The sequence below is a fragment of the Acipenser ruthenus genome, chromosome 18 (assembly GCF_902713425.1).
Source record: "Acipenser ruthenus chromosome 18, fAciRut3.2 maternal haplotype, whole genome shotgun sequence".
In the NCBI taxonomy this organism is placed as follows: Eukaryota; Metazoa; Chordata; class Actinopteri; order Acipenseriformes; family Acipenseridae; genus Acipenser; species Acipenser ruthenus.
The window spans coordinates 18,005,608-18,026,053 of NC_081206.1; the positions used below are offsets into that span (position 1 = coordinate 18,005,608).

The 20,446-nt window shown below is 39.4% G+C and overlaps 1 protein-coding gene across 22 annotated transcripts in view; it reads right to left on the reverse strand.

Annotated features, from left to right (window-relative positions):
* LOC117419285 (ryanodine receptor 3) overlaps positions 1–20,446 on the reverse strand; it is a 141,773-nt gene that overhangs the window by 74,926 nt on the left and 46,401 nt on the right. For 15 of the 22 annotated variants that reach the window (XM_058991359.1, XM_058991373.1, XM_058991363.1 and 12 more), the window contains 14 exons: positions 20,245–20,340; positions 19,585–19,703; positions 17,661–17,794; positions 16,944–17,185; positions 14,411–14,603; positions 9,902–10,118; positions 9,418–9,522; positions 7,705–7,808; positions 4,819–4,902; positions 3,959–4,118; positions 3,562–3,709; positions 1,965–2,170; positions 1,276–1,450; positions 135–343 (listed from right to left, as the gene is read on the reverse strand). In XM_058991359.1, coding sequence (XP_058847342.1) covers positions 135–343; positions 1,276–1,450; positions 1,965–2,170; positions 3,562–3,709; positions 3,959–4,118; positions 4,819–4,902; positions 7,705–7,808; positions 9,418–9,522; positions 9,902–10,118; positions 14,411–14,603; positions 16,944–17,185; positions 17,661–17,794; positions 19,585–19,703; positions 20,245–20,340 — 2,192 coding nt within the window. The remainder of the gene's footprint in view (positions 1–134; positions 344–1,275; positions 1,451–1,964; positions 2,171–3,561; positions 3,710–3,958; positions 4,119–4,818; positions 4,903–7,704; positions 7,809–9,417; positions 9,523–9,901; positions 10,119–14,410; positions 14,604–16,943; positions 17,186–17,660; positions 17,795–19,584; positions 19,704–20,244; positions 20,341–20,446) is intronic. The other 7 variants (XM_058991369.1, XM_058991364.1, XM_058991368.1 and 4 more) reach the window with 1 other exon arrangement.

A 20,446-nucleotide genomic window follows, 5' to 3' on the forward strand; every position in this document is an offset into this window, starting at 1 on the left:
TCTGCTATGCTTTTACTATGGGAAACTTTAATAAGGGAGTATCACAGTTTTTTCCTTATGCATCATTTTATTAAATGAAAGCAGCTTTGCTTGTCGGCTGTTCCACAGGCTCTGCCGCTTCTCCTGTCCCTTACCTCCACGTGGCCGTGGTTTTGTGGCACGTTGATGAAAGTGGGCAGACGCTTGCTGAACCACATGGCGACGTCACGGTTCATGTTGACGGCGAAGGGCTCGAAGCCCTCCTGCAGGCCGCACATGGTGTAGTATTTAAAGGTGCTTGCGTCCTTGCCCAGGTTCATGCGGCCAATCTGAGACAGACCCAAGCTGCACACAGGAATGAAACCTGGAAAAGCAAAAAGCACAGCCCCTTTCTCCTTTATAACAGACCTCTCATATAACAGTATACACCTCTCATTCAGAAAGAGTGCTGACACAAAATAGATCAATGTATATTTTGGAATGGTATATTCTGGCATTTTTATAACTTATTGGGGAAAATAAAATAAAAATGCTATGGTAACAAAAAAATAACTTGCAACTCAAAATGTGGAAATAGAGGCAGAACAAATCTGTCCCAAGGTCTTGATTTTTCTTGGCCCGTATGTCACATAAATCAGAACTCTTAACTGAACTCAATATATTGTATTCAGGTTATATAAAATTTGAAGACAATATCTCGTGTCCTTGTTAAACTCCACGGCTTCTCTGTTAAAAGCAGAGTTCTGTATGTGAAAGATTAATGAAAAAAAACTGGGAGTGCTACATCAGCAACGGAATGAAAAAAAATGTTTCAGCTGGAAAGCCTTCCTCTGGAGATCTGTACTAGTTATATAGCTGGCTACCACTTTATTAAAATAAAAATCATTATGTTTTCTAATATTTACTAAGATGTATTTTATTGATGTCCTGCTGTCCTACACAGCAGGACATCAATATAATACATCTTAGTACGCAGGAGTGGCAAGGAGGTATTGAATACAGTGCTAAACTAAAGAACAGTGTCCATTTTTTATTCTGAAATTGATGTTACACAATTCCCTTTGCACGGAACTGAAAGCATCTTATAACGGTCTTTAATAGAGAACATATTGCTGTGAACCAGGCTGAGCTCATTGTTTTTTTTAAATATTTCAAAACCATGAAGGCTATATAGGCTACAGAACTTTTTCATTTGTACACCCTGTTTATTCTAGCTTTAATTTCCACAAAAACGAAATAGGGAATTATACACACTCAGTATTGTAATAAGCCGTAGCTCACAGACCACAAACTCACCATCTTCAACTTCAAAGTCAGCGAAACAGAGTTCGGAGCCTGTGTTAGTGATGAGGATCACTCCGTTCAGAGTGAAGATCATGGATTTATCTTCCATGTCAATCATACAGCCAACCACGTCACCCGCCTTCCAGGAGCGACCAAAGAACTTGGATCCCTGATGCACTCTTTGACCCTGAAAAAGCAAGGCAGGAGGAGCTGGAATTCATTGACAGAGTGGACCCAGTCCAGTATAACACTACCATCCTGAACTAGGAACTGCAGTCCTACCTGAACTGGATCCTGATCTAAGATACACAAGCCCCTATGCCCGTCGAGACACAATACCACAAGATCAGGTCAAATCTCAAATGGTTTCAAATTAGAAATTGAAGCCAATTTTAATATGATACAGTATGAAACTAAGAAAAGAGTTTGAAATGTCCTGCTTTTACAGCGAGTCACTCACACTACATGTACTTCTGGTACCATTCATTCAGCTTATCGGAGGAGTCCGCTACCTTGACACAAGAAACTTTACTGTATGTCAGCAAATTACATCCAAGACTGTGTTAGTGACAATGATGGATTCAGTTGTCCTGTTTTGCCATGCTTCATATGGTTTAATACAAGGTGATGGCCATGTAACAAACAGGCATCATTTGCTTTAAAAGCAATGTATGTTTCAAAGTCCTAACATGAGCACCAACCTGGTACCCGTTGAATATGAAGGCCTGGTCATCCGTCCCGAGGTCAACGTCAGGCCTGCAGCCCGGCCTGGCCCAGCCCACACGCATGTCTCCTCCACTGACGGCCTCAAACTCAAAGTACCACTTCCCTGTCTTCACTGCGTAGGTTTTCTCCACCCGGAAGAACCGTATCTTATCAATACTCAAGCGCTCTAAACTCTGACCAGCTGGGCGAAAAAGGAAAACGTAACAGGACAATACACTTGAAACAGACAGCTCTTCAACAGGTTTGAATGACAATAGACCACAGAGACGGACCAAACATAATTTTTGTGAACAAGGTCATTCATTACACATACTGAGTGATCTTCAATGGTAATGCAATGGTTCTGTACTAAGTGGTAGCACAAGGAAATCCACTACAGTACATGATCAGCAATAACTAGAAACAAACCATAATATTAGAGATACCATTCTTTGTCCCAAAGGTTTTTATTTTTCTACAGTTACAGTATACAGTAACCCGTCGCATATCCGACTGCAGTGGGATCAGTGTAAGGGCGGATATGTAAAAAGTCAGATAAATTATGTTTAATACCATTCATGCCTGTAACAATTACTGTATTCACATAATTATTGTTTTGAGATTCAGCTTTTATTAGGGAGCTCCCCTAAATCCCTTGTTTAGAAAGATACAGGGTATTAATGCTTGTGACAGAGAAGCCGTCTGCCATGTGGGTGCGTGCATTCGCTGCTGAGTGACAGGAGATCGAGACGGAGGTTGAAGTTGATACGCCCTGCAGGCAAACTGGATTTATTTACATATCAACATACTGAACAGCTTGTGACAGTACCAGCAATGGCAGCGCACGGAGCACATACAACACGAAAACGTTGGAAAGATCTACAATATCTGAACTAATCTTCTCTGTTCAATAATAAACTAACGTTGCTGAAGAGGTTGATCATGGCGGGTAAACGGTGAGGGAGGATATGTGACGGGAGGATATGAGACGCATTACTGTATAACCAAATTATTTCAACATGCTTGGTACAATTATTTAGCATGCCATGTCTAAAAAGGTGTGCACTTGCTATATATCCTACCTTAAAATTCCCTCCTTCCGATTGTTGTGAAACATTTTACTGATTCAGAATATGTCACCTGAAGCCCTAGTATCATGCAGAGTGGAGGATGTATGCTAACACACACTGTAACCAGAGACTTCCTTGAGAAAAATGTGTTAAAAACCTAAAACATGGACAAATGTGAAACTCCATCTAAGAAACATGGTTGGGAGGGTCTATTAATAAAGCTAATGAAAGAAGAGACTGGGGGGGGGGGCTATTTTGAAGCCAGGGTTGACTAAAAATAACTTGAAGGTTTTATCTTCAGATTACTATTAAGTATTTTGAAATTATGGAATAACTTCAACTGTATAAACTAGCAAGCAACTACCCAGAACAATAACTGACCTGAGCCTTTCTGCAACCAAGTTGTTTCTAGCTAGTTAAAAAAGTGCCTTTGTACATGCTTTAAAACAGGACTCCTACTGTTGAAGTTCCCCTTCATCTCACTCAGCAGGACAATATGTACAGTAAAATTCATTTTGCTTACCACTCTCCTGGTCAGCAGGTTCAATGCTAAATCCATAGCCAATCAGTGTTCGGACAGCCTCACGCAGGCTGTCTCTGTTCGATTTCTTTGTGCGCTCATCTAATAATGCATACGGCACCAAACGAGGATTCCTTTTGTTCTTCAGATCCTTCAGCAAGCAATAAGACAATGACACTTGGCTATAAAACAAGGGCTTTACCAACACATTTAAAATGCAGATAATCAATCATGTTATAGTGTAAGTAATGGGGTCTATCACAATGACATAATAAGTGGTGTATCTAATTCTCACCACTCGTAAACTTAAGCCACTGTTTTCCCCCGGTTGTGATTTAATGAAAAACGTTTACTATTAACAGTGAAAGTGACTGCTGTCCCTTGCAAGGGATGGTCCTACCTGTTGAATGCCATAGGTCCATCCTTGCTTAATTCTGTCCTTTGCCCAGACGTTGTGTGCGTTCTCAGCAAGTTTATCAACCAGAGCTTCCTGAGCTGGGATCAGCTTCACTTCAGAAAGTTCCAGTGGCGCAGGTTTATAACCGTTCGACATCATGTAGCTTCAATTAAACAGAGAGATTGATGAGAAGCAATTCCCTGGCTGATCGATTCAATGGGGTTGTCTGCTCCTACTACAGTACAGTAGTCCATCGCTAAACCGGACATGTCTGGAGACAGACAGGTTGTCAGAAATAATGAGGTGTCCGGTTTGAAAAAAAATAAATAAATAAATAAATAAAAAAGTAAAAAACACACAAATATACATTTATAATGCTCAAGTCATTTTAAATGTAAAAATCATTGCATTGACAGTATAACACTTTTTTTCAGTGGGTCTCTTTGGATCATGCAATACACAGATATTTAGTTATTACTGGGTGAAACACGTCTGGCATATCTAAATATATGGCATAACAGTGCCTGTATTAGCAAGCGACTACTGTATACTGTAATTGAGAAAACCTACAGCATACAGTCATTATAAAACCACCAATGGATTTTTTAAAATGCTTTAACCTGTAAAATGGATTCCAATTAAGAGTAGTTTTAAAAAACAAGGTAAAATAAATGTCATTGTAAAACTGCGTCAGGTTTGTCTCCAACCTACTTTTTGCTAATTCCTGCTAATTCCTTCAGTGTCTGACTCGGTATACTATATCTCTGTCAGCTTTATCTGACTTTGAGGCATTGCATTTATGCAACTTGGTAAGTAATGAAAAAATGAATAAAATATAAGAAGCTATTATTAAACAGACTTACTTCTTGGGAAGTTTAGTTTTTTTCAGATCTTCTTCTGCGTTCATCTTCACCTGAACAACATGGCACCCCAGAGCCAAGAGGGTCCTGGAACAGTGAAGGAAACTGGTCTGAAACTACCTCCATTTCTATTGCAGTGCCACGAAACCATGCCGGCTTCGTAACAAATCAGGAACACTGAATTACTTTTTGTTATATTTAAGAAAAGGACTACACCTAATACAGAACATAGAAATCAGAAAGCGCTTCAAACACACAAGTCAAACCTTACGTGTGACATGCACACGCTTTTCATTCCATCTTACTAGAAGAGGAGCGAGCAAATGGGTTCGATAGCTGGATTTTTCTAAGAACATTTTGAGCTGCAGCCTGACCAAACCATCCCTGAGAAGTAACTATTTGCAACTGTAACTTCAACTTACAGTACTTACGTTTTTCTTCAAGCAACTTGTAACTGTAACCGAATACGCTTTGTGGTGACGTGTATGTGCCAAACATTAATTTGGAGGCTTTAGGGCCCTGGTGTTAGCCACATACGCATCATCATAGCAAAGGTAACAATCAATTTAATTGAATAATTAATGGGTAAATGCTGATCAGCTGTGACTGATCCAGTTGGGGAATAAAAAGGTCACAGTTTGTGTGTTCGGTGATGGGGGTTGAACTGGAGAGATAGGAGAAAACTGAACAGTGGAAAAGTGTGTTGGACAAAGAAGGATTTTCAGATAAAGAAACAAAGGTACAGGTTTTGACAATGAAAGTGCTGGATGGTGATTTGGATTAGGTTATTTGTGGAATTGGTTTAAACAGGGGAACAGGCTTACCTTGCCCTGTGTTAGATAGGAGTACCGTTAACCTGTTTAAATTAGTGCCCAAATAAGGGCTAGGTTTTGTTTTGTGTTTTGCTTATTTTGAAATCAGCTTGCTAATAAAAATACACTACAGAGTTTAAAGAACACTTCCAGTGTACCGTGTGTATTTAAAAGGGACATTTTACAGCTTTTAAAAGTAACTTCCCCAATACTGGGTATGAACCAATTCAAACTGCTGGTACTCCAGAATGTTCAATAGAAAGACTTCTAGTTGATACTTTGGCATTGAACTTAGTTTCTTTTTGCATTTCTAAATTCAGCACAATTGAGTGTCTAACAGTTCTGGATGATAGCATGGTATATCAGTACCTGCCAGTGTGCCACTGCATCAGGAGCATTCTTTGTTCCCAATCCATTGTGTTGCCATTGGTCATAATGCTGTGGTCTGCTCAGGGGTCTGCTAGGGTTTCTTCATGGTAATATATTTGTATTGTAATGGTATGCCAATGGCATTTTTCAAACAAATAGTATTTCTTTAGACCTAGTTTTGCTACAATGAAAAACTTCCTTTTTAAAAGACATATTGGGCGATTTTGTCCACAATCTCAAACTGTAAAATAGAATTGTTCCCCCAAATCATAATGGCTGAAATACAGCATGCAATGCACAGAATCAGCAGTTTTTTTTTTATTTACCCATGATTCAAATCAGAAACTTTCCGACTGCAATTAACAAAGATAACAATTAATCAACAGAGATGAGGAGCTGTAACAAATCACACTACATTTAATGAAAAGGCAAGTATATCCGTTCTTGTTTCATTTTTTTCATTTTGTTAAATAATTTAACAGCCATCAAGCCATCATAATTGACCTCAATATGCTTAGTGTCCTGCGGCTTTCCCTAAAACCAGTATCCAAACCCAAAAATCCATCAAATCTCCATTAAAAATGTACTGGATCATTTTTAAAAGAACTAAATCATTAAGAAATGTCAGCTTTTGGCAGGACGTTATTACTGAAGTTGTTTGCAATAGGAACTGCTAGTAAATGTACTCCTTGACAGGCATATACTTTTTCAACCCTGGTGGCGCTGTAATAGCACTTGCTGTATGAGTTGTCTATGTAGACCAGAAGTATAGGATTATAAGATTATCGTTGTATTTATGCAAAGAAATCCTCAATGTCATTTACTGAGTATTTATTCAGGAGCAAAATCTCACAATAGACAAAACTTTTATATGTCACTGTCAATTTGTAAAAGTATAAAATCAATTAAGAGTGCGGTGAGGTAAGCCAAGAGGTAAACTGGTCAAAGCACAACAAGCTGCAGATGTGTGTGCTGTTTAACTTGCCATTCTTAGCATAGGAGGCTGTGTGGTCCAGTGGTTAAAGAAAAGGGCTTGTAACCAGGAGGTCCCCGGTTCAAATCCCCCCTCAGCCACTGACTCATTGTGTGACCCTGAGCAAGTCACTTAACCTCCTTGTGCTCCGTCTTTCGGGTGAGACGTAATTGTAAGTGACTCTGCAGCTGATGCATAGTTCACGCACCCTAGTCTCTGTAAGTCGCCTTGGATCAAGGCGCCTGCTAAATAAACAAATAATAATAATAATAATCTGTAAGGATTTGCGACTTACAGACGATTACAGTATTCACGTTTTTCATTTTGATAATTGCAATTTGAAAAAGAATAAGACGACAGAAAGGGGTCAATGGGATTGTATATATTAGAACTTCATTATTTTATAGATGGGTCAACCAATCCCATTTATATGCTATTTTGTGAAACAGGTCATGTGTTCAAAAGACAGCTTAGAGGACATTACAAGGCTTGTTTCCATTGTTCTCCATCACTGAACTTTTTACACTGTCCATTGTTACAGTAGAAAATCATGTGATCGAATACAAAGTTATCCTAATTCACATAACCTGAAGTATGAATGCCTTTGATGCAATGGAAAAGATGTTTAGACAATCCTTCAAGCCCATCTCCATGTGGTTCCTCCCATCCTGTCAAACACTTTCACACATATACCATTATGGCTCCCAAGCACAAAACGGATTGGGAAGATCTTACTTTAAAGTTTCGGTTGACATCTGGAGGTTGTAATTTTTTTCTGTTTCTGGCAATTTCGAGAAATCCACGAGACAGGGGTGCTGCCTTTTGTTGTCATCTCGAACCTAAAGACACAAAGCATACAGTTATTAGAGTCTCGAAGGCGAGGTTATGAACTAGATCAGAGATAATATAATATATTGTATTATAATTAGGCTTGCTACTATTCAATTTTTATTTTTTTGCGAAATCGACGATTAATATCGACATTTATTTTTCAATTGAAACAGAGAATGGGTGAAATCGACCTTTATGCTTAAAAAAACACTAGACTTTTTATGCCATTGAGAAACGTCTCATTAATCGAAACCCCTTTATCATATTCAACATGCAACAAAACCATGGTTACCAACATTCTGGTTGAAATAATGTTTGGTCACAGCATAGCTACCTTGTATAGATAAAGAACCTACACAAATTTAAAAATGGTCTCAAATAAGCTGTAGCAAACGCTATATAAAAGTGTATTACATAGACCTAAAGCATAGATTAATTGGTAAAAATAATATGCACAGAAAAAAACATTAGATAGCTGAACAGAGCTACCTTGCACTTATTATCCAGAGTCTGAGCTCCACCCCTCTCCTGCTTCAGCACAGCTGGAGTCCGCTTCGCCCTGACGCAGAGACTTCAGCCGTCGTTCAGGGTATTGTGCATAATACTCATCAAGTGTTTCCTCTTGCAAATCAAACTAGTAACTATCACCGTATATACCTATAGCAAAAGCCTACCTACACCTTAACCCACTAATTTCAAAGTAGGTGCTTTGAATGACAGGCGCTGTAGCTGGCAAATGAAAGTGCACAGACGGTGCAGGTTTGATGATTGACAATCATTTAAACGAATGAGAGCATTCTAGTGCTGCTTTAGTCAATGAGATCTGTCAGAACAGGATGAAATGACTGACTGTGAAACTACAGTAGCCACTGAGTTGACTGACAGCGACTCCTAGCCATTCAGAGTGGAACAGAGACAGGACAGACAGCAGGTATTAAAACTACACAAACTAGAGATGATGTCTAAAATATACAGTTTGGCAAGAAAAAAAAATAGCGAGTGGTTTTACCAATGTTTATCATATCTAAATTTATTTCAGTCTAACTCGTTTTTTGGGAATTCGACATTTAACGAGCTTTACCAATTAAAATAAAAAAGTAGCAAGCCTAATTATAATATAACATCAAAGCTACAACACATAATAGGGGGTTCAAATATGATCCAATATTCACTTGCCAAGGGGTGTTGTTAGGAACGAGGTGAAGCCAAGGGCCATTAAACAGCCAAGGCCTGCAGATTTTGGACCGTATTTGAACACCCTCCCAAAAGTAAATCTGTTGTCAAGGGAACCAGTCAAAGTTCCCAGCTGTACTGGTACATGCCTGCACAGGTTAGAACACTTGTTAGCCAATGAAACTGCTCCCTCTATTATTGCTATCTATCTATCGATCTATCATCTATATATATATATATATTATGAATGCTGCGTGCCAAATTTTAATATACTTCTTATATTGATTTCATGTGACTTGTACTGCACATCATAAGCAGATGAAGAAATTGTTTGGCTTCAGACATTTCTTACCCCCACCTCCCCCTCCCCCTCTCCCTCCCCCCCCCCTCCTCTCCTCCCCCTCCCTCCCCTCCCCCCTCTCCCCTCCCACACCTCTGCCACACCTTTCCATAGTTCCAGCCGAGTTCAATCTTGTTCATACCCCACAGTTCATGGATATTTTCTGCCAATTTGTCTCTGACTTTTTCTAGGTGGGGAGGCAAGACAATCTGGAAGAGAATAGGAGTGTTTGTCATATAGTACCTCTCACTGGGGCTTAAAGACAGCTTTCCACAGTTAAATTTCCAAGTAGCAGCCAGAAGAAACAGGACAAAACCACTGACCACCATAGGAGGAGAAAAGCACAAGAGTACTGAACACAGGTCTTACTCCTATCATACTTACAACTGCACTCTCCAATAGTGTTGGACTATGAAATATTATAGAAATTAATTAAATAATAATGTATACTAATTCTTACCTACTATGAATTACTATCAATTGTAATATTTTCCTATATAAAAAGATGCAAGCTTACTGTATACCTGATTTTTTAAAGGTATTTTTTGGGAAGCTACGAATGAATACATTCCCAGTCCCCCTGCTCACCTGGCCGGTCTCGACAGGCATGGGGACGAAGGAGGCTTGGGACAGAAACTCTGTGGTTCCCAGCAAATCCCGAACGCCGTCGTAGTCCCTCTTGTACTCCTTCACTGGCTCCACCCTCATCTTCTCCTTGGGCAGCAGGGCCTCGTAGCAGGGGGCGTAGCCCACAGGAGGCAGGAACTTGAAGTCTCCGTGGCGACCTCCCAGCAAGAAACGCACCCTGAATAAGACAACATGGACACTGATTTTTCTTTTAAATTAAAGAGTACAAGCACGGCTTTAAAGTTATTTGAGCACTTAAAGCTGCTGCTGTGGGGGAAAAAAAACACCTTTACAACTGAAATTAATCTATTTTGTTATGCCAATTAATATTATTCCCTTTATAGAAAATAATAATGTGTTTGTCTACAGTTCATTTTTAATTGTAGTACAATTCTACAAAAAACAGCTACTGCATAGACAACCATCAAATCAAATTGCCAGCCGCAGTATCAAGGGACATAAATATTCAGTTTTTCAGGTTAGTCGTGGACCAAAAATAGGCCTCTGTGACACATCCTTTTATTTATTCAGAGTCCTTCACAAACAAGCATCCCAGAGCGCTTCACAGGCTAATAAATGCAGAAAAAACACCTGCCCCTAGTGGATTAGACACACTGTGCAGTGGGAATCATAGAGTGAATGTGGTCTGATTGTTTATTTCACTTGGAGAAAAGAAAGCCACAAGCCAAAGATTCCTTGTACTGTTTATGTTATAACGCAAGAAAAGACACAGTCTTAATCATTTAAAAAATAAAAGCAGAGCAGCCCCTGTCCAATTCCGCAGCTTGTTTGATCCACGTGATTGCGGCCGGCAGCAATTTAGGTCCAGATATCCCAAGAGGCAACAGGGAGCAGCTGGGACAGCCATTTAAAGCAAAGCCTACAGTTTCTCTGTAAAATGATACGCTATGTTAATTTGCAGTGCTCCTTACAAGACGTGACAAAAATAGTGTTAGAGGCGCAGCTATGACAGTAAAAAATCTGGTGGTCAGTTCATTTGGTATTTCTAGTACTCTGCAGTTTTACCTTACTATTTTTATAATCTAAAGACAGCATGCATTCTATACACTACTTAAGTGCCAACCTATTTTTTTTTTTTTTTCTTAGCAGATGCCCTTATCCAGGGTGACTTACAATTATTACAAGATATCAAATTTTTACATACAATTACATTATTTTTTACACATTATTTTTACATACAATTACCCATTTATACAATTGGGTTTTTACTGGAGCAATCTAGGTAAAGTACCTTGTTCAAGGGTACAGCAGCAGTGTCCCCCACCTGGGATTGAACCCACGACCCTCCGGTCAAGAGTCTAGAGCTCTAACCAGTACTCCACACTGCTATCCCATATTTTGCCAGTTTAGTTAATTAAAACAAATAATTTTTTGGCCGATATATTCATAAATCAATATGGATTTTGGTTGTAATTTCTAATTTAATATTGCATTTGGGTATTAAGTGTTCATAAGAGATGATGAACCAATACCTGACACCTTAATAATCCTGCCACTCCCTGCTGGGCCTCTCCTGCGCAGGTATTGTGAACTGGGCTAGCCTAACTGTCCATCAAACTCATTGACCAAACTGTACTCTGACCCAGGCCTCCAGCGCCATTCCACCCAACCCCCTAATAACTCTAACATCTCTAAATGGAAGTGATTTGTATGTAATACGTGACATGTGAATACTGGAAGATATCCAGTAATATATGATCCTTTGGTGCTTGCGGTATTCCCACTGGCGACGCCGAAAGGTAGCGGGCTCTGTTGTCGTTGCAGCCAATCACAGGAAGAATACGAACAATTCAAAGCTACTTAGTCAGGTTGAAGCGTAACCACCCTGCCCAGCTAAAACCCACCTGGAAACCTCATCTGAGGCAATCGTTTATATATATATATAAAAAAAAGGTGCCTACAACTATAACAAACTGTTTAATACCTGTATATATTTAACAAATTAATGTATTTCCTTATTTTATTTATCTGTATTATGTTCTCGTTTAAACTGTTTACAAATTTCATGTTAAAATATAAGTAACTAATTTGCAGTCAGTGTGATACCTCAATGAAAAAAAAAAAAAAAGTGCTGAACTATAAAAAAAACCTTACAGAAACCCCCGTTATATACAGTATTTGTATCAATGATTGTAATTTTATCCACACGGAAAGGTGCTGATAAAATGCTTTGGATCAGAATTAAGATGAATTAATTAACTAACATCAGAATTAAGAGTACCTTTATTAATGGTAGAACTCTGAACCCCTTTCTTCACGGAATTCACTCAGAATGATTATTCTATCAAGGCAGCGTAAAAATGTACACATATATGAATTTGCACAGTTAATTTTCTAATGTAACGACTTACATTTTTAAGAAAGAGAGGGCAGCATGTTGTAATGGTTTAACGTAACATTTTCATGTAAAAAAAAAAAAAAAAGGTTGAGTTTTTATGGTTTATGAAAGCAGCTATAAAATTTTTTTTTAAAAAAAACCTTGGAAACCAAAATTGCTGGGTCGGTGTGGTTTGATCAGTTATTTCACAAAAGGTAGTGAAAGTAGAATACGGCATTCAACTGCAAGCTCTTAAGGGTGCCCGTATTAATAGTATTTAGATTGCATTAAGTTTTATATGGAATAACTATGTCAGTATGGTTAACAAGTAAATACTTAAGTTGATTAACAATATTTTAACACATTTACTACTTTAACCGTGTCTATACATTTAAGCACTGTAGAAATAGTACTTGTTAAAACAGCATTCTTGAAAAATACGTAATTACGTAGCTCCATGAAATATACAGTATTCACTTGCAGACTTTAGAACACACATCAAAAGACAAAATAACTTCATATATTTAGTTTTTAAATCTTTCACCTATTTATTTTATGATCGTGTTTGTGTGAGTCACATTTTCCTTACACGTGTGTGTGTGTGTGGTTATTTATGTTTTTAAATTACAGAGTAGTAGAGAGGAGAGAAATAGGTAAGGTGTAACTCAGGAGAGAGAGGCAGTGTGAGCAGAGCTAGGAAGACAGAATAACGTATGAGACTGCATACAAGTCATATACAATCAGCCACCTGATTCATGACTTTTTTTTAAAGCAAACCCCCCAAAATCAGATTCTGAACAAGGTGCTGTTGTCACAACATCAAATTCTCCAACTACACAAACTGACCAAGATGTAAGTAGTGAAGAAGCTAATGTAGACATAAGTGATTCAAATCTACAAGTCCCTTCCTCACAGGAAATAGAGAGCCAATCTCAAGTTTCTAATTTCAAAGCAACAAGGCAGAGAGAACTATCTGGACCTTCTGCTATTTCACAGGCAATATGTATAATTTATTTGCACTGAAAACAATATAACATTGGTCAAAAAATGTTGACTTTACAGAAAATAAAAAATAGTGAAATAATAATAAATCATGTATAAACCATACTTGGAGCTTCTTAATTCATCTCCCATTTCCTTCCACTTACACAAAATAAAAACAAAAAAAACAAACACTCAGCCCCCCAAGCCCTTTTGCCTCCCCACTTTCAGAATCCTGGAGTCACCACTGGGTATTCCAGAAAAGCATCTCATTTAGGATAGGAATGTTAATGTCACAGGGGAATTACAACAGACAGGATTCATATCTCTGAAAACAGGACAGCAAATGAAATTCAAAAGAGCTACATATGGGTCAATCTAATGGCCCAAAAGCAATTTTCCACTTCAAAAACCTATTTAGAAAGGATTTTAATATCATTATTTACAATAGGTGGCCTGTGGTTGTTATCTTGCATGCATATAGTTACCACAAACAGGACAAATATGAGAACAAATGTTGTTTTTTTTTTTTTTTTTTAAATATACAACAAACCTGGCACTGTGTAGTCTGAAATATGGAAATATAAGAGATACTTAAAAAGTCTATGGTTTATTCCATCAGGGGTTTTTTTGTAAACAGTGTAAGCTGTCAGAAATTAGGGCAGTAAGAAACATGAACAGCCTTGGGACATGTTAAGCTTTTAAGAAGAACCTTCCACAGCAATGACATGTTCGATTAAATCAAATGAACCTTTAAACCAAAAGGAACGGGCAGGGGAGTTTCTACAGGTGAAAATGGGGTTTGTTACTAGAAAAAGCTAAGGGATATAAGAAATAAAAAACACACAATACTGTATGTTGCTTACAATTATCTTAAAAGAAAATCTAACCAATGGAACATCGCATTGGGCAGAAGAAAATGTAAAAATGGGTATTAGTATCTGTAATGGGGGTAGTGGGTTATTTTCAAAACGTGGTAACTTGTGTTGAGTAAATGCCTGTTAATAAAGTTCTGGAACTGAAAAGGCAAATCACATTTTGTGAATAATTACTTACACATTACAGGGCTTAAACTGAAACTGAAACGCAAAGCAGTTTTACCTTTGTGAATGTAGGGATGGTTTAGAAAGTGCCCTGTGTTGGTCACTTACTTGACTCCTGCAGAGATGCTGACAACGGGGAAGAGAAGCCCGTCGATGTTGAAGTTCTCGAACATGCCCTGCACTGGCTGCCCGTTGATACGGAAAGAGATGCTCGGGGCCCCCAGGTCCAGGCAGCAGCTCACCACGTCATCCGAGGTCAGCAGGTGCTGATTCACCGACGCCACGCCTCGGGGCACTCGACCTGCAGCCACCGGGACACAGGGACTTGTTATTGGAACATCCACATCACAAAGCAAACACCACAATCAGGCCCAGGAGTAAACGACAGGAAAGACTTGAGAAGGGTCTAGTCATCTCAGATAGTACAGCACAGGGCTCCCCGTCTAGATTATAACAGAACTCAATAAATACATTTGTGCCCGGCAGAGTCAGACTACTCCTAGTGCCCACCTGTCTGTTGGCATCATGTCTTACTGTAGGCAACGCTATTGCCCATTTCACCTGTACCAAAATTCAAAAGCCCAAAACAAGAATAATACATTTTACAATTAACACCATTAACCCCATTAAAAGTTGCAAATGAGAAAGCTGTGTTACAGCTCAAGTGGACCAAATTCTGGCTGATGAAAAGGTGTCAGGATAGGTGTTGTAAAGCTATATTATCTCCCAGTTGAAACATGCAAATAAAATAAAAAGAGCTTGTTTCAATGAATTTCCAACAAAAAACAATTCACTGAAGATCAATGACACCCTAAGTTAGCATGGTGTCCAGTAGTATAGCACATGTTCAGAGAATGATCTGTGGCCGTGGTCATCCACCATCCATCTTTTCAATTATTACAGGTCATTGGGCAATCTGTTGTAAGGGAGCCAATATAATGCCTGTAAATGAGTGCACACAATACTAATTGATGTGTTATTAGTAACGTTCCTTTATTGATTCCAATATTCAAAAGTTATACACATATTGCTTAAACATTATGATTAGACACAATCACGTAGCACCTAGTTATAACAGTAGCATCAGCCACAGAGATGGTCATGTTGTCAAGAGAGAATTCAGGCATGCTTTCTCACTAGCACTCAAGTGCCTGTCATATATGTTGCCCAACTGTCTGTGTGAAGCTGAACTTTCTTTGTACTGTTTTCTTGACAATACCAATTTCTTGGCGTGTCTGCATAGGGTGACCAGACGTCCCGATAAAATCAGGATCGTCCTGATATTAGGAGCTATGTGCTGCGTCCCGATCGAGGCACTGTCCCAATTTTTAGAGTAAACGTTGAAAAACCTGGCGTAAAATGGGAAATTTAGATTTTCTCATTAGGAAATTCTGTATATGTGGCTGCTGCACTGTCTCGCAGTGCAACCGCACACTCTACTAGTTTAGGGCGTGTTGTTTGAGGGAGTTGTTTGCATCTATGCGGCTATCCAATCGCGTTAACCTGCAGTCATATGATGCGGGATGCGTCATGTGTCTTTGGTGCGTGTGTCAGTGTGTCTGGGGCGTGGGCGTGTGTATATGTATGCTTCTGCGTGGTTTTACTGGCAAAGTGTCATGATGGTTGGTGTTGTCGATGAACCTGTCACTAAAAAGCAAAAGTGTTACAAAGGCATTTTATAAATTGTGTAAAAAACTATTCGGTATCAGTCACAGCGGCAAGTCGGATGTGACGCATCCCGCCGGTGGGAAACAACATGTGCCAAACTGCAAAACAGAATACCCTTGCCTCAAACTTCTTCAGCAAGCCCAATGAAACGTTGGATACCCAAGATCTTGCTACACAGCTTAGCACACAGTAGTGCACCAACATTCCTATCGGTCTTGTGACCGAATTGAAGCTTGCGTCTACATTGTATCCTAATTCATCGATTTTGAAAAACATTAATTGTGGCTGTACGAAAGCCGAAGCCCTGACTTGGTGTGTATTGTCTAGTATTGAGCTGGCGAGGTGCAAAAACGCAAGTAAAAATGAATTTCAACACGAGCTGCAAGGAGTCAGACAGAAAGGATGTTATGCGCATGGCCAAGTCATCCAAGAAGTATGAGGCCGCTGGTGCTGAAAATTAGAGAGCTATACAATACATGGTATATGCACGCTCTATTTTTTATTTTATATACACACTTACGTTACAACTGCCCCACCCCCCCACAACTGAAAGTGTCCTGATTTTTCACTCTTGCTATCTGGTCACCCTAGTCTGCAATGTTGTTTCAGCCACAGAACATCTTCTGCACAAGGTCAAATGTATCCCACTTTATCAGTTCCTTGTTCATCTGTATCCTGAGTAGTAAACATCATCTTACAACTGCTTAACATGCAGCTGTGCTGAGTGTAGAGTACTCATAATATTTGCTTAACCCTTCATTATCCTTACACTGCGACAGAGGGTTCAGGAACCCTATTAAACTGTTCTTCATTTTTGGTGTTTGGAAATTCATAGGGCTCTTAGAGCACATATTACTGCATTTTGAATGATCCATATGCTTCTTTTCAATACACAATGTTGGCTACACAAATGTCTGACATACTGTATGGAGACCCCAGACCTGTCAACTGGAATTTAGCATTCCTTACTCACCTGACCACAGCTGAAGCCCGTCGAAGCCGTAGGAGTAGAGGTCGTCCCCGACCCCATTCCCCCCCCAGCCCTCTCCACCTCCAGGGTAGGGGGCATACCCTTTCGTGTTGGCCCAGCCGACGCGCAGGTGCGAGGGCTCGTTGGTCACAAAGGGATCAACCTGGTCGATTATCAGCTCGTAATACCACTTCTTGTACTGAGCAGAACCCTCGCTGACTCCCAGGAAGATGTTTGGCCTCATGCTAAAAAAGAGACACAGTAAATCCAAATCAAACCACAATCTGTATTTGATTTTTTAAGAGACAGTGGAAACGCTAGTACTGTACGTGCAGATGTCACACTTACATAGAGAACCGGTCGTATAATTGTGAAGGAACTTGGAAACACAAGTTTTTCACAGAATTAAAATCTACAGTAGCTCAAAGGTAATTGCCATTGGTTCTGGCTTGTGATTGTTAGCACTAATAAAGGCTATTCATGTTACAAGATGTTACTCAACACACGGTGTACGCTACACCCTGTTTGCAGATAACAGGGTCATCTGTGGATATTTATTCTTATGTGTGTGAACAGGGATTCTGTCTGTGGTTTGTCCATGGTTATTTACCCACACACTTGACTTGTCTCCATGCATTAATTAAAGCTTTCCATTGACTAGCCTTGCACCCCCAGGGTTTGTCTCTGGTTCTACGAGCGGCTGTGGTGAGGTTACAGTACCTTGTGACATCGTTCACCATGCGGCTCTGCAGAAGCAAGTCCCTCCGAGACAGAAGGTTGTCACAGATCAGGTTCTGATTGGTTCTCACGGCCACCCCATTGCACACGCACAGGGAGCACAGCACATCCAAAACCTGTCGTGAAGAATTCAGACTTTTAACATCAATATTATATATATATTTTTGATGTACACAAAAGATTTAAAAGAATTAAATATATATATTTTATTTCACAACATTTTGGACAAAAGCCCTTCTTCAGCAAATCTTTTTAGCAATTGTTGTATAGCTACACCTGATGAAGACACACTGTCGAAATGCGTTGTGTTTTTGCTTTGTTTGGTTTATATATATACATATATATATATATATATATATATATATATATATATATATATATATAATTTTTGCACCCCTAGTTTATTTAGATAAGTGTGTGCAGTTTTGTATAAAATTAAACTTTACACTTTTTTTTTCAAAATAACCTAAGTTTGGTAAGCTATATAAAAGTCTTAACATATTTCTGTCCCCACTTCTTCCTTTAAAGCTGTAATTAGCATTGTTAAACCATCTCTATTTCTTAATTACATCATGGTTATCTGGCAAACAAGCTTTACATTCAGAAAAATATATCTGGTTTACTAGGTTTGTAGAGTATTGGAAAAATATACTGCTTATCAATAGAGAGGTAAAATAATACTGTTAGTGTTTTTGTATTCCTTGAAAAAGACGATCACATACGAAAGTGGAAGTAAAATACATGCGCACGTTGTAATAGCATTCATTGGAAGACACAGGAACTAGAGTGCAGTATTTACTTGTGTTTCTCCTTACTGTTTTAGTGTTAGCAATAAAAAGAATGACTCTTTCAACGCAAACTTTGAGTTCAGATATTTTAAGTGTGCAACACATCATTTGCTGGTGTAAAAAGAAAGGCTCATTAAGTCAATTAAGGGTCTTAATGCACAGGTCTATTCGTCCAACATTAGTCTAGTGGCCCCACCACTATTATCCGTGACGGCACCTCTGTGTGTGTGTGTGTGTGTGTGGAACAAAGTTCCCTCTTGCAGGCTGAACCCTTCAGTGTTAAGTTACCTCCGGGAGCCTTGTTGCTGCAGTGTACTTAGTATCCATGGCCAGTGCTAATGCTGACAAACCTGCAGCTTGCCTTAAACAGCTGGAGAGATTATTCCATATAATGAATACTGGTCATGTGGGAATTGATATGGAGTACTCGGCTTTACTGGAAAACGTGACACCATGGATATTGACAGCGATAGCATGCTGCCATTGCGTAGACATGCAGAGGAAACTGAAAATGGGCGACCTCCTGTCCCCAGGTTGAGCCAGAGAGACAAAGCTCAGCCCTGCCAAACGCAACATGAATAAACTTTAATGTGTTCTTCTTTAGAGTTAAATTTGTTGGCAGGGGACTCTGTTCAATCATTAAACCTGGGAAGCGGCTGCTAGCAAGCTTGAAGGCAAGGACATTCTCAGCTTGGGAAGCCTCTGCTGGACTTTAACATCGTTGCTGACAAGACCTAATTTTAACATCTGAAGATTACATACTGTCCCCCTCTTTGCAGAATACGTACAGTATGAAAGAATGTTCTCTTGTAAATGTGTCTCTGTCATCAATAAGAGCTTCCAGAATAGTGCTACTTTGTCCTGGTAATAATGTAGCATTATCTTCACAAAAGGATGTATTACTGTAGAAACAGCTTGCATGCACGCTGATGTACCTTATACAGAAACCAATTACAGATGTGTCATATTTCTTTTAGTGCAGTTCAAAGCATTATTTATATTCACTTATCATCCGAATGGGGAAATGGAAAATGACTGTCCCAGTGGTGACAAAGCCGCTGCCAGCTACCCTGCACTGTGTTATTTATATTGAAACGGAGAGAGTATGCCCTACTCACCTTGTGATTGCGTCCATGTTTCTCCAGCAGGGAGATTACAGACTTGATGTGTCCTCTCTGGATGATGTTCAGGGCTTCAGGGCTTTCAATGAGGATGCAGTGCAGGACTTCAATAATTCCTACAACACAACCAGACAGATTAGAGGGAGGTCTGCCTGACACGGCATCACATGCCAACGTGCACTCGCCAATGAATATGTTTACTGATCTAGTGTATTGAAAGCCAGTGGGTGGGTATTTTTGTGTTTTGGGGGAACTTTCTCCAATCGAGTGTCTTTAGTACCCCCATTATGAAGGTGTCTACAAATGTTCAAATCAAATCAAAGCGATCACAATAAGAGTTACAAAGCTTTAATAGCATGTTTTTTTTTTAACCAACTAGAGTGCATCTTTCATAGAGGTTTGGCTGTCTGCCAACATGGCTTTAAAATGGGTTTAAGGTGGGTGCTGTCATTATTTGACTGAACCATAGTTAAACTTGTTACAGTTAAAATGGAAAAAGGACATTTCTTTTGTCTATTATCCTACTAATCAATACTGCTGTGGTCCAGGGAATGGGGAAGGCTACACCTTGCACTATACTGCCCATTGACAGCAAACAGCATTGTTTCAAACGACAAATACAATACAATGATTGAATACAAGAGCAGCTGACGTTACCTGACGAGGACTCCAGCCGGTCCAGTTTGCTGACCAGCCAGTCCAGGTTCTTCGAGAACTGGGTGCAGTTGTTTCTGTTGCCACGAATCAGGGCAGCTAAAAGAAAGATGAATCAGTCAGGGTGGATGTGGTCACTGGCTTGGGCCTGTTTCATTAAAGTGGCCCAAAACAGCGAGTGGGTTTTAAATCACAAAAGCATGCC